The sequence below is a fragment of the Oncorhynchus nerka genome, linkage group LG7 (genome assembly GCF_034236695.1).
Source record: "Oncorhynchus nerka isolate Pitt River linkage group LG7, Oner_Uvic_2.0, whole genome shotgun sequence".
Taxonomy (NCBI): Eukaryota; Metazoa; Chordata; class Actinopteri; order Salmoniformes; family Salmonidae; genus Oncorhynchus; species Oncorhynchus nerka.
Window position 1 is genome coordinate 6521434 of NC_088402.1, and position 13174 is coordinate 6534607.

General features: G+C 42.1%; 1 protein-coding gene across 2 annotated transcripts; it reads right to left on the reverse strand.

The window, feature by feature from the left end:
• Positions 1-1039: 1039 nt before the first annotated feature.
• LOC115121578 (tissue alpha-L-fucosidase-like) lies at positions 1040-11664 on the reverse strand. 2 transcript variants are annotated; one of them, XM_029650687.2, is made up of 8 exons: positions 11163-11664; positions 10477-10611; positions 8885-9131; positions 8281-8357; positions 6221-6344; positions 5643-5833; positions 2322-2421; positions 1040-1855 (listed from the first exon to the last, which is right to left on the reverse strand). In XM_029650687.2, exons 1-8 carry the CDS (start codon positions 11519-11521, stop codon positions 1718-1720), a joined length of 1371 nt encoding a protein of 456 aa, XP_029506547.1. In that variant the 5' UTR covers positions 11522-11664; the 3' UTR covers positions 1040-1717. The 2 variants fall into 2 exon arrangements, with proteins under 2 accessions (XP_029506547.1, XP_029506548.1); XM_029650688.2 differs by lacking the exon at positions 10477-10611.
• Positions 11665-13174: the final 1510 nt, after the last annotated feature.

Here is a 13174-nt window from a genome sequence, read left to right on the forward strand (position 1 = left end):
GTTTGTAAGCGTTTCACGCCGAGTTCTACCTGTTGGTTAAGGGTTTGTAAGCGTTTCACTCCGAGTTCTACACCTGTTGGTTAAGGGTTTGTAAGCGTTTCACGCCGAGTTCTACACCTGTTGGTTAAGGGTTTGTAAGCGTTTCACGCCGAGTTCTACACCTGTTGTATTCGGCGCTTGTGACAAATACAATTTGATTTGCGTTTATCCGACAGCGGTTAATTATACTCTTCTCCGTAGCGCTTGGCTTTGGGTTCATTTCTCTGACACCGGGTTATTTTGTGTACGTAAATAACTCACGGCGGAGAGTTTGGTCCTAATCCTTTACTCAGGTGTTACGGGTCACCACATTGTCAGATAAATACGCAACGCAGAGACAGAAGACGAGAGGACGATCAATGGAAATAGTTTTTGTTGTTGTTGGTGTAAATAATGATCAATGGTTCAGAGACATGGGAGGAATATGTCTTCTGAAATAGGATTACTTGTTATTTGGCCATTGGCTAGTTTTATTGCCAGGAATTCTAATTGGTCAACCACAGGCTAGGGCGGGGTTATAAAACTACATCCTGTCTCTTTGTTCTGTAGAGAGAACCACTGAGGACAGGGGAGACCATCTACCTCCCTGTAGGATTTGTCCTCTTCGAATAAATCCATTTTCCTCCTCAGATTTGCTATTTGGGGTATTGAAGAGTAACAGGATCCTAAACGGAAACTTCATAACGCACCCGTTTATAGATCCTAGATAGATGCCCCACTAGCGCCATCTCTGGGTTGGCATTATGCCCATTATATTAACAGGCGTAATCTACTGTACACATTACAGAAACTACATTTTTTAAACGGTGTTATGTACAATCACCAAGACTGTGGTCACATGACTTCTGTTTAAAACTGTTCCTTGTAGAGCGGTTTGTAAAAAATAAAATAAAATGCATACCAATGATTTAATGAAAACTGTATTTTTCGACACACAAGTTCTCTGTAGTCTACTGAATATGACCTAGTTTAGGAATAAATTATATGCAGACAAGCAGACTGATGATCTACCTTTTTATTGTGGTAAAAAAAAAATCATTCATTTTCATTTTTATAGAGTTAAAATAAAAAAGATTGTAGCTACAAGGAGAAACAGCATTAAAACAAAATGTAAAGACATACTGGTAATTCAAAACAATTAAAAACACATCTACATTCATTCACATAACCTATAAAAAAAAATGACAGTGCATTGTCATGTCAGTTTGACACGAAATAGATTGTCCACACACACACACACCAAAAAAGGCACAAGAAGCCGACACACAGAGATTGTCGTGGAACGTTCCCTTTCTGCACCCTGTTGCAATACACATTTCTACCAAACCCAGAAAACAAATAACGATTTTTGAACATCCAATATTTGGTCCTTACTGCTGAACATAATGAGTCTCCTTCATATTTGCCTCAAGTAGCTGAATAGGATATAACCAAATGTTTGGTTTGTTTTTCTTATCTATGTATTTTTTTAAAGGAGGCCATTGTTGATAGGGATACTGCAGAGCTGCCATCTATTGCACAGTTCAAGGTAGCTAGTCTTTAGCTGACTCACACAAAATCAACCAGTGTCAGAATCCTAAAAAAATAACATTTCAACCCCTGAAACTTCCAATTTAAACATGAACAGTCATAATATCTTAATGTATAATAATTAAAAAACATTTATGTTCACCGCCTCTCACACCACTCCCTCTAGTTTCAGGACCCAGCCTCGCCCCGGGGAAACTGGCATGATGTCAGGCATGAGTACCACCAGTCCGGTTGGCGTCGTTGAGACCCACTTCAGAGGTACGGACGGGTCGTCCAGTATAGTGACCTGAGAAGAGACAGAAAATAATTCAGGTTATTGCATACATATTTGTACCTTATGGGACCCGAGCACACATGTTAAAGAACCATCAGAGTATAATACTATGTGTGGTATACTAGAGTATATTACTATGAGTGGTATACTAGAGTATAATACTATGTGTGGTATACTAGAGTATAATACTATGTGTGGTATACTAGAGTATAATACTATGTGTGGTATACTAGAGTATAATACTATGTGTGGTATACTAGAGTATAATACTATGTGTGGTATACTAGAGTATAATACTATGTGTGGTATACTAGAGTATAATACTATGTGTGGTATACTAGAGTATAATACTATGTGTGGTATACTAGAGTATAATACTATGTGTGGTATACTAGAGTATAATACCGTGGTGTGGTATACTAGAGTATAATACTATGTGTGGTATACTAGAGTATATTACTGTGTGTGGTATACTTACATTAGTGTCCGCAGAGGTTTTGGGTGCTGCGAGGTCAAACAGCAGTTTGGAAGGCCATTCCAGTAGTATGGCATAGACTGTGTTGTTCTTCGAGGTGTACCTATGGAAGGGGAGAGAGATAGATGTCTGTCTGTATATATATATATACACACACACACACACACACACACACACACACAGTCAGGGCTTGTTTAAGACTCGGGATGACAGTTGACCACTAGATGGCAGTAAAATCCCAGTCGGTTATAATTTAAAATAAATGTTCACCTTTATTTAACCAGGTAGGCCTAGTGGAGAACACCTTTATTTAACCAGGTAGGCCTAGTTGAGAACACCTTTATTTAACCAGGTAGGCTAGTGGAGAACACCTTTATTTAACCAGGTAGGCCAGTTGAGAACACCTTTATTTAACCAGGTAGGCCTAGTTGAGAACACCTTTATTTAACCAGGTAGGCTAGTGGAGAACACCTTTATTTAACCAGGTAGGACTAGTTGAGAACAAGTTCTCATTTACAATTGCGACCTGGCCAAGATAAAGCAAAGCAGTTCGACACATACAGCAACACAGAGTTACACATGGAGTAAAACAAACATACAGTATAAACCAGTCTATATACGATGTGAGCAAATGAGGTGAGATAAGGGAGGTAAAGGCAAAAAAAGGCCATGGTGGCAAAGTAAATACAATATAGCAGTAAAACACTGGAACGGTAGATTTGCAGTGGAAGAATGTGCAAAGTAGAAATAGAAATAATGGGGGTGCAAAGGAGCCAAATAAATAAATAAATAAATACAGTAGGGAAAGAGGTACTTGTTTGGGCTAAATTATAGGTGGGCTATGTACAGGTGCAGTAATCTGTGAGCTGCTCTGACAGCTGGTGCTTAAAGCTAGTGAGGGAGATAAGTGTTTCCAGTTTCAGAGATTTTTGTAGTTCGTCCCAGTCATTGGCAGCGGAGAACTGGAAGGAGAGGCGGCCAAAGAAATAATTTGTTTTGGGGGTGACTAGAGAGATATACCTCGGTTAATTAAAAATAAATGTTCACCTTTATTTAACCAGGTAGGACTGGAGCTTGTGCTACAGGTGGGAGATGCTATGGTGACCAGCGAGCTGAGATAAGGGGGGGACTTTACCTAGCAGGGTCTTGTAGATGACATGGAGCCAGTGGGTTTGGCGACGATAATTACAATAGTAAATACAATAGAGAAGTAGTAACTTAACTCAAGCCTGTCCAAGACGGATCAATTATTCCACATTTCAGTCAGGAAATCTATTGTAGTATTGCCTCCTACCAGACTGTATTGTATTGCATTGCCTCCTACCAGACTGTATTGTATTGTATTGACTCCTACCAGACTGTATTGTATTGTATTGCCTCCTACCAGACTGTATTGTATTGCCTCCTACCAGACTGTATTGTATTGCATTGCCTCCTACCAGACTGTATTGTATTGCATTGCCTCCTACCAGACTGTATTGTATTGCCTCCTACCAGACTGTATTGTATTGCCTCCTACCAGACTGTATTGTATTGCCTCCTACCAGACTGTATTGTATTGTATTGCCTCCTACCAGACTGTATTGTATTGTATTGCCTCCTACCAGACTGTATTGTATTGCCTCCTACCAGACTGTATTGTATTGCCTCCTACCAGACTGTATTGTATTGTCTCCTACCAGACTGTATTGTATTGTCTCCTACCAGACTGTATTGTATTGTCTCCTACCAGACTGTATTGTATTGTATTGCCTCCTACCAGACTGTATTGTATTGCCTCCTACCAGACTGTATTGTATTGCCTCCTACCAGACTGTATTGTATTGTATTGTCTCCTACCAGACTGTATTGTATTGTATTGTCTCCTACCAGACTGTATTGTATTGTATTGCCTCCTACCAGACTGTATTGTATTGCCTCCTACCAGACTGTATTGTATTGTATTGTCTCCTACCAGACTGTATTGTATTGTATTGCCTCCTACCAGACTGTATTGTATTGCCTCCTACCAGACTGTATTGTATTGTATTGCCTCCTACCAGACTGTATTGTATTGTATTGCCTCCTACCAGACTGTATTGTATTGTATTTCCTCCTACCAGACTGTATTGTATTGTATTGCCACCTACCAGACTGTATTGTATTGTATTGCCTCCTACCAGACTGTATTGTATTTCCTCTTACCAGACTGTATTGTATTGTATTGCCTCCTACCAGACTGTATTGTATTGTATTGCCTCCTACCAGACTGTATTGTATTGTATTGCCTCCTACCAGACTGTATTGTATTGTATTGCCTCCTACCAGACTGTATTGTATTGCCTCCTACCAGACTGTATTGTATTGTATTGCCTCCTACCAGACTGTATTGTATTGCCTCCTACCAGACTGTATTGTATTGTATTGCCTCCTACCAGACTGTATTGTATTGTATTGCCTCCTACCAGACTGTATTGTATTGCCTCCTACCAGACTGTATTGTATTGCCTCCTACCAGACTGTATTGTATTGTCTCCTACCAGACTGTATTGTATTGTATTGCCTCCTACCAGACTGTATTGTATTGTATTGCCTCCTACCAGACTGTATTGTATTGCCTCCTACCAGACTGTATTGTATTGCCTCCTACCAGACTGTATTGTATTGCCTCCTACCAGACTGTATTGTATTGTCTCCTACCAGACTGTATTGTATTGCCTCCTACCAGACTGTATTGTATTGCCTCCTACCAGACTGTATTGTATTGTCTCCTACCAGACTGTATTGTATTGTCTCCTACTAGACTGTATTGTATTGTATTGTCTCCTACCAGACTGTATTGTATTGTATTGCCTCCTACCAGACTGTATTGTATTGCCTCCTACCAGACTGTATTGTATTGTATTGCCTCCTACCAGACTGTATTGTATTGTATTGCCTCCTACCAGACTGTATTGTATTGCCTCCTACCAGACTGTATTGTATTGTATTGCCTCCTACCAGACTGTATTGTATTGTATTGCCTCCTACCAGACTGTATTGTATTGTATTTCCTCCTACCAGACTGTATTGTATTGTATTGCCACCTACCAGACTGTATTGTATTGTATTGCCTCCTACCAGACTGTATTGTATTTCCTCTTACCAGACTGTATTGTATTGTATTGCCTCCTACCAGACTGTATTGTATTGTATTGCCTCCTACCAGACTGTATTGTATTGTATTGCCTCCTACCAGACTGTATTGTATTGTATTGCCTCCTACCAGACTGTATTGTATTGCCTCCTACCAGACTGTATTGTATTGCCTCCCACCAGACTGTATTGTATTGTATTGCCTCTTACCAGACTGGCACGGTGGTGTTCTCCCCCTGGACCCTCCAGGGTTTGGAGGAGTAGATGGCCTCTCCGTTGACACCCAGCCAGGCCCCCATGCCCCTCAGCCTCTCCTCAAAGAGAGGGGAGATCATACCATCCTCCATGGGGCCTATGTTCAGCAGGTAGTTACCACCCAGGGCCACCACGTACACCATGTCCTGATGAAACAACAACAGAGATGTTATATTTATACTTAAAACACACAGGCAGTATCCGGACACATGATACGAGGTAGAGATGTCAATAAACTTAAGATTTTACCAAGTTAGTGACAACTCTTGTTTATGAAATAGAGAAAAGACACACCCAGTCATCAGCATGCAGAAAGAGAAAGAGAGCATTTCCTGCTGTTACAAAGTGAGCAGAGAAGAAGCTGATAGAGGCCACAGCAGATAGAGGCCATAGCTCATTGAATAAGCTATAGTCAGATTAGTCCACAAGGAGAGAAGCAAGACCAAAAAACAACAACTCCTACAAAGTATTCAAACTGAGCCCCAGTTGTGTTTGTCCCCTCGGTACTGATTTCACTTCCTGTGACCTCTAACCGTTATGATGGTGGGCAGGTCCATCAGCTCGATGAGCTTCATGTTTCTTCGGTAACCCCAGGAGTGGTAGTCGATGGACTGGCACTTCTCCCACTTGTGGTTAGGCAGAGAGCCTGGCGTGAACCTGAGAGTGAAGATATATATAAACACACACACACAACCCACTGGTTCAAAATGTGTGGCAGGTCTGATATGGTGCCACGGGTGACAGTCTGTGTATTCCATGTGTAAATCCTACATGATTGAACAGTTGTAGGCAGAGTCTAGGAAGATTCCACCTAATCAGAGGAGGTGGGGATATTAGCATATGTCTAATGCCATATATATATATATATATAAGATATACATACAGACAGTACTACCTGACTATTAGTTACTCTGAATAATAGTGTCTGCTAAATTACCCCAAATGTAATGTAAAACAGGTTGGAACCGGTTCAAGGAACAGAACCGGGAACGAAAGTGACCCATACTGTTCCCGGAACAGAACCTTTTTTTTTTTTTTAAAGCATGGGAACTAGTTGATAACATTCGTATACATTTCAGCCATTTTTCTTGGGTCCCACAAAAAAACAAAAACGCAACATGCAAGATGCCTCCACAAAGCCCTTCCTGTCACTCAGAATTGTATTTATTTAACGATAAATATTTATTTTATTTATTTAACGAGGTTAAGTCAGTTACGAACAAATTCTTATTTACAATGACGGCCTAGGAACCTGCCTTGTTTAAGGGCAGAACAGATTTTTACCTCGTCAGCTCGTCAGGATTCGACCTAGCAACCTTTCGGTTACTGGCAGAAAATTCTTCCAGTATCTCTGCCTGCCAGATTGAAATCTTAGCCAGTGTTGCGTGAGTGTGTAGGCTACCTGCCCTCCAAAGCATGTCGTCTACCGACGTTACAATCGTCATTCAGAGGATAAAGAGATTGGATTCACTTTTTCCAATGCTAGTTAAGGATACTATAGGCATAGTTACATTTCACATTGGATTTATAAACTACAAAAAGTTAAGATGTGTTTTTAATTCTTGCACACACACACACACACACAAGCTTGTTTGCTAGCTAGCTCAAAGGACGTTCCCAGTTCCTCCATAGAAGCTGCTTCACCGTAGGTCTTACGTCAGATAACACATGTTATAACAACAAGATGCCCAGCGCTTCAAGCCTCCTCATCCCCACCCTGCAAAGAATTCAGTCGCACCTTGTGCCATAGGCTACACATGTCTGTCCATCAAAACATGTCAAACAACTTAGCTTGCCTACTCTAGCCAAACTAGTTGAAGTCATTTAATGAATGTCAAAAAATATATATATATACATATTTTTTTGTTATCACAGGTTAAAAGAGGAACATATAGTTCCTATTTAAAACCGGTATTTGTTTGGTTGGGGGGGGATATTGTGGCAGACATTGCTGTTATAATGTTGATCTATGGATTTAGTTAAAGTCATATGATGTACTGACGAGACCTGCTACCTCTGCTAGAACACTTCCCCCTTTGTCCCCGTGACTGAATCATGGTGTTGGATTTACAGACAAAATGTTGTCATTCCACGTAGCAGTAGACTGAACCGCGCTGGGAGAGACGAGAAGGACAAATGGTTTTGGTTCCTTGTGGAAAACAGTGTCGAGACAATGAGCATTGAGAAACGGAGCGACTAAACCTTACCAACCGCAGTTTCTCAGTTCCATTGTCACCAACCAGTTTGTTTGTGACACCACCCCGGGGGGCTGTATTTTATATATTTCCATATAAACTGAGACAACTCTTCTTCGTTGGTTGAGAGCCCATACACCATTGAGGTGATGTTTAACAAGTCACATTTTTACAAATCTTAATAATAAAATTAAAAAAGTTGTTTGAAGAATCTACAGCCTCTCCTTTCTGGGTGGAACTTCCACGACAGGGTCGAAACTGGTTCTGGATGAGAGCAATAAAAATAACCTGGTTCTGCTCAGAATGAAACGATTGGAAAAATAAATAGTGGTTCCAACCCCTGAACGCCTAAAGAGATACGATCTAGGGTTCAGTGTTGGTGCTAGAGGGTAGTCTACCTGTCGGCACAGTTGTAGTAACCTCCATGTTTACAGTAACAACCATTCCCCCATCTGTCATTGACCACCACAAAGTCCTGGGGAAGTAGAATCAGAAGTCAGTGTTGTTCTGGGTTAACAAAAAGGGGCAGTAATGTAGTTCATATTTACAAAGACACAACCTTATGTCCTAATGGGTTTCAGACCAGAAAAAAATAACCAAAAAGGTGAACGACTTATCTTGTATTTAGTTGTGACATGTGTCACCGGATCTAAATGTGATCAGGTGCATCTTATGACACATCACATGACACACACAGTTCTAACTCCACCCCCTAACTAACATATAGGTCAGGTGACACAGTTCTAACTCCACCCCCTAACTGACATATAGGTCAGGTGACACAGTTCTAACTCCACCCCCTAAATGGCATAGGTCAGGTGACACACACAGTTCTAACTTCCTGTCATGGCATCAGCTAGTACCTAGACAAGAACTAGTAAAAACAAATGTCAATCATTTGTCATATCCCTATTGGACCTGGTCAAAAGTGACACACTTCAAAGTGAATAGGGTAGCATTTGGGACGCCCTCCATTTTGCATCTTCCCTCAGCCTCACTCACCTTGACAGGACTGTCGTTGTAGAGCCAGGCCAGGAATTCTGTTGAGTTCCAGTAGGTGTCAGGAGCTTCCCAATCCCCATCGGACCAGATCAGTTCTGGCTTGTAGGTCATCACCAGGTTTACCAGCTCAGGAAGAGCCTTCTGGAAGACAAACTCCTGGGTCTTGTACCCGGAAGCCTTGTCCTTCAGGTAGAGTGGATGGAACCAGTCATACAGGGAGTGGTACAGGCCAAAGTGCAGTCCCTTCCTATGGAAACAGAATGTATGTGAAACATTGTGAGCTGTTAAGACCGGAGATCAACCAACCAGGCGCCATATTCCCAGAGTCTCGGAGTAGGAACGCTGCTATAGGATCAGGCTATGGGAACTTCCCAAAGAGTCTCGGAGTAGGAACGCTGCTATAGGATCAGGCTATGGGAACTTCCCAAAGAGTCTCGGAGTAGGAACGCTGCTATAGGATCAGGCTATGGGAACTTCCCAAAGAGTCTCGGAGTAGGAACGCTGCTATAGGATCAGGCTATGGGAACTTCCCAAAGAGTCTCGGAGTAGGAACGCTGCTATAGGATCAGGCTATGGGAACTTCCCAAAGAGTCTCGGAGTAGGAATGCTGCTATAGGATCAGGCTATGGGAACTTCCCAAAGAGTCTCGGAGTAGGAATACTGCTATAGGAACTTCCCAAAGAGTCTCGGAGTAGGAATACTGCTATAGGATCAGGCTATGGGAACTTCCCAAAGAGTCTCGGAGTAGGAATACTGCTATAGGATCAGGCTATGGGAACTTCCCAAAGAGTCTCGGAGTAGGAATGCTGCTATAGGATCAGGCTATGGGAACTTCCCAAAGAGTCTCGGAGTAGGAATACTGCTATAGGAACTTCCCAAAGAGTCTCGGAGTAGGAATACTGCTATAGGATCAGGCTATGGGAACTTCCCAAAGAGTCTCGGAGTAGGAATACTGCTATAGGATCAGGCTATGGGAACTTCCCAAAGTTAACACTGATCCTAGAACCTAGATAGTCAATCAAAATCTAATTGTATTGGTCACATACACATCGTTAGCAGATGTTACTGCGAGTGTAGCGAAATGTCTGGGGAAGCGTTGACAATGTCTGGGGAAGCGTTGACAATGTCTGGGGAAGCGTTGACAATGTCTGGGGAAGCGTTGACAATGTCTGGGGAAGCGTTGACAATGTCTGGGGAAGCATTGACAATGTCTGGGGAAGCATTGACAATGTCTGGGGAAGCATTGACAATGTCTGGGGAAGCATTGACAATGTCTGGGGAAGCATTGACAATGTCTGGGGAAGCATTGACAATGTCTGGGGAAGCATTGACAATGTCTGGGAAGCATTGAGAATGTCTGGGAAGCATTGAGAATGTCTGGGAAGCATTGAGAATACATGCCTTGGTTTCCAAACCTGTCTAACCAGAATAACCTGATCCAGGGGAACACAGTCATGTAGTGGTGAAATAGGCTCTGGGGTGTGGTTTCCCCCAGGTACAGATCTAGGATCAGTTCTCCCCAACCTTAACAGTTAGGGGATGCTGAACTGACTGGAGATCAGTGTCTAGGGGCAACGTCCCCCACGTCCTACCTCTTGCGTACGGCAGTTGCCAGGTCTCCCACCAGGTCTCTGTGTGGTCCAGTGTCCACAGAGTTCCAGTTCCACGAGTCTGCAGACGGCCAGTTACAGAAGCCGTCGTGATGCTTGGATGTGAACACCACATACCTGGCAATGTATGTGAAGTGTACAGCATTACAGAGGTGGGGGGTCATCATCTCACAAGAAGAAGAAGAAAAAAGAAAAAAATGTCTGCCCAAGAGCCTCATTTCAATTTCGGAGCATGTGGACAAACTAAGCACTCGGTTCCTAGGCCCGTTTAAACTTTCACGAACAATTTATACAAAAAAAAAAAATAAAAGCCAACTGGACCAGTGCAACCCTTATGTGTAACGCCTCGATCACACCGACACGCATTTTTGGTCCAACAGAAATACATTAATTTCCAATGGAACGCCGTGTTTATCCACCGTATGCATCAAACTGTATGCGCTTAGACGGCTTGACAGAAATAGTAGCAGAAGGTGAAAGTTGCACGTTTGTTGCACACATATTCAGATGATGTTGCGTACCATTTCGCGCAGTAATACTGTCGGTGTGATTGAGGCGTTCAACGTGCAACCTATATACAATACTTAGTTAGATATCGTTCGTGCACTCGTGTTGAGTAGCCTAGTTGAATAAGTATGCCATTAAATAAACTTTAGTCTGCTACTTACTTGGCTCCAGAAGCTTCAAATATTTCAGCCCAGTCATCAGGTTCGAAGAACTGCGCTTTGAAATCGTGCGCAAAATCTGCGTATGTAAAACCCACAGGGTAGTTTTTCTTCATAAACTCAACCTCGTCCGCTCGATGTGCGTCTCTCCACGACTGCCAGAACCACTCACTGAACTGGCCGTACCCGGGCACGGAGAATACCCCCCAGTGAACGAAAATACCGATCTTCGACTCGTCGTACCACACCGGTAACGGCCGGGAGTCGATACTTGTCCAATTGGCCGTATACCGCACTCCATTTCCGGACGAGATTGCAACCACTGCAACTAGTAACAAACACCTCAGAATCAAAGAGGTCATTTTCAGTTCTTTCAGAAAGAACTAAAGTTGATGAAGTGATGCAAACGGCGCTGGCATAGCTCTTAAAATCCCTTTGTAGTCCAATGATGCCCCATTATGTAAAGAAAGGCACTCACATGACTTGTTGGGGTGAAAACACCTGTGTGACGCTAGCGACAACAAGGATAGTGGAATCTGGGCTTTGCCTTTAAAATAAAAGTCCCCAATTGAAAGTGATTCAAACGATACAAATAGTGGAATCATGACATATTTGGACTAGATAATGCTAAACAAGATCAGAATGTTGTTATATAAATTCAACTAAATACAATAATTAATTTAATTTGACAACAACAACAAAGTAAGCTCCATAGTTAAGGCTGTACATTGCAATATGTATTAGTATTTATGTTTAACCTTTATTTAACTAGACAAGTCAGTTAAGAACCAATTCTCATTTACAATGACGGCCTACGCCAGCCAAACCCGGACGACGCTGGGCCAATTGTGCAAACTGAATATTTAATACGTAGAAGGTCGACTGGTGAGATAATTATGTGAAGCCCAGGAAGCCGGAGTTTGGAGAATATATTGTCACAGATGCTATTAGTAAATCAATCAATCAATCAATTAATCAAATGTACAGCTTATGTCACACAGTGCTGTACAGAAACCCAGCCTAAAACCACAAACAGCAAGCAATGCAGGTGTAGTAGCACGGTGGCTAGGAAAAATTCACTAGAAAGGCCAGAACCTAGGAAGAAACCTAGAGAGGAACAGGTCAGGGTTCCATAGCCGCAGGCAGAACAGTTGAAACTGGAGCAGCAGCATATAACACCACCCACTTTGCCAAAGCACAGCCTCCACACCACTAGAGAGATATCTTCAACCACCAACTTACCATCCTGAGACAAGGCCGAGTAAACCGTCCAATATATCTTCCCGAACCCCGGCTTCGAGGGCATTATCACTTTTATATAACGGGTTACCGTAGAAACCGCACACTGCTCTCGATGGTATCACTGGTCTTTAATAAGCTTTACGTATCGTATCGGTTCTACATGTATTACCATGGAGAGGAGGAGAGGAACCGTGAACCGTCCTCACATGAGGCCGATACACAGGGTCATTTATTTTGAAGGCGAACTGCAAATTACACTTTGTGGCTCCTCCTTATTGTCACGAGCCTCTGAAAAGACTGACTAAGCAGGTTCTGCAGGAAACTGTATTTTATGCAAAAGTTATTCATGATAAACTTCACTATACATTAACTAACACACACAGTTTATTAGAAGTTTACAATGACTAAATTGTAGGTAGGGAAGAGTGGGGTAGATTGAGCCAAATGGATAGATAGATATTACTAGTCACATGTACAGGGAGAGTAGGGTAGATTGAGACAAAGGGATAGATAGAATAGATATTACTAGTCACATGTACAGGGAGAGTAAGGTAGATTGAGACAAAGGGATAGATATAATAGATATTACTAGTCACATGTACAGGGAGAGTAGGGTAGATTGAGACAAAGGGATAGATAGAATATATATTACTAGTCACATGTACAGGGATGCAGATGTAATTCAAACCAAATCAAATGTTATGTGTCACGTGCATCGAATACAACCGGTGTAGACCTCACAGTGAAATGCTGAATACAACAGGTGTAGTAGA

Excerpts from the sequence above, each read along its gene's own strand:
- LOC115121578 (XM_029650687.2), bottom strand. The coding sequence starts at position 11,521 with ATGACCTCTTTGATTCTGAGGTGTTTGTTACTAGTTGCAGTGGTTGCA. Across the intron at positions 8,358-8,884 it reads ACAACGACAGTCCTGTCAAG|GACTTTGTGGTGGTCAATGA; the intron begins GTGAGTGAGGCT and ends CTACTTCCCCAG. Across the intron at positions 6,345-8,280 it reads TACTACAACTGTGCCGACAG|GTTCACGCCAGGCTCTCTGC; the intron begins GTAGACTACCCT and ends CTTCACTCTCAG.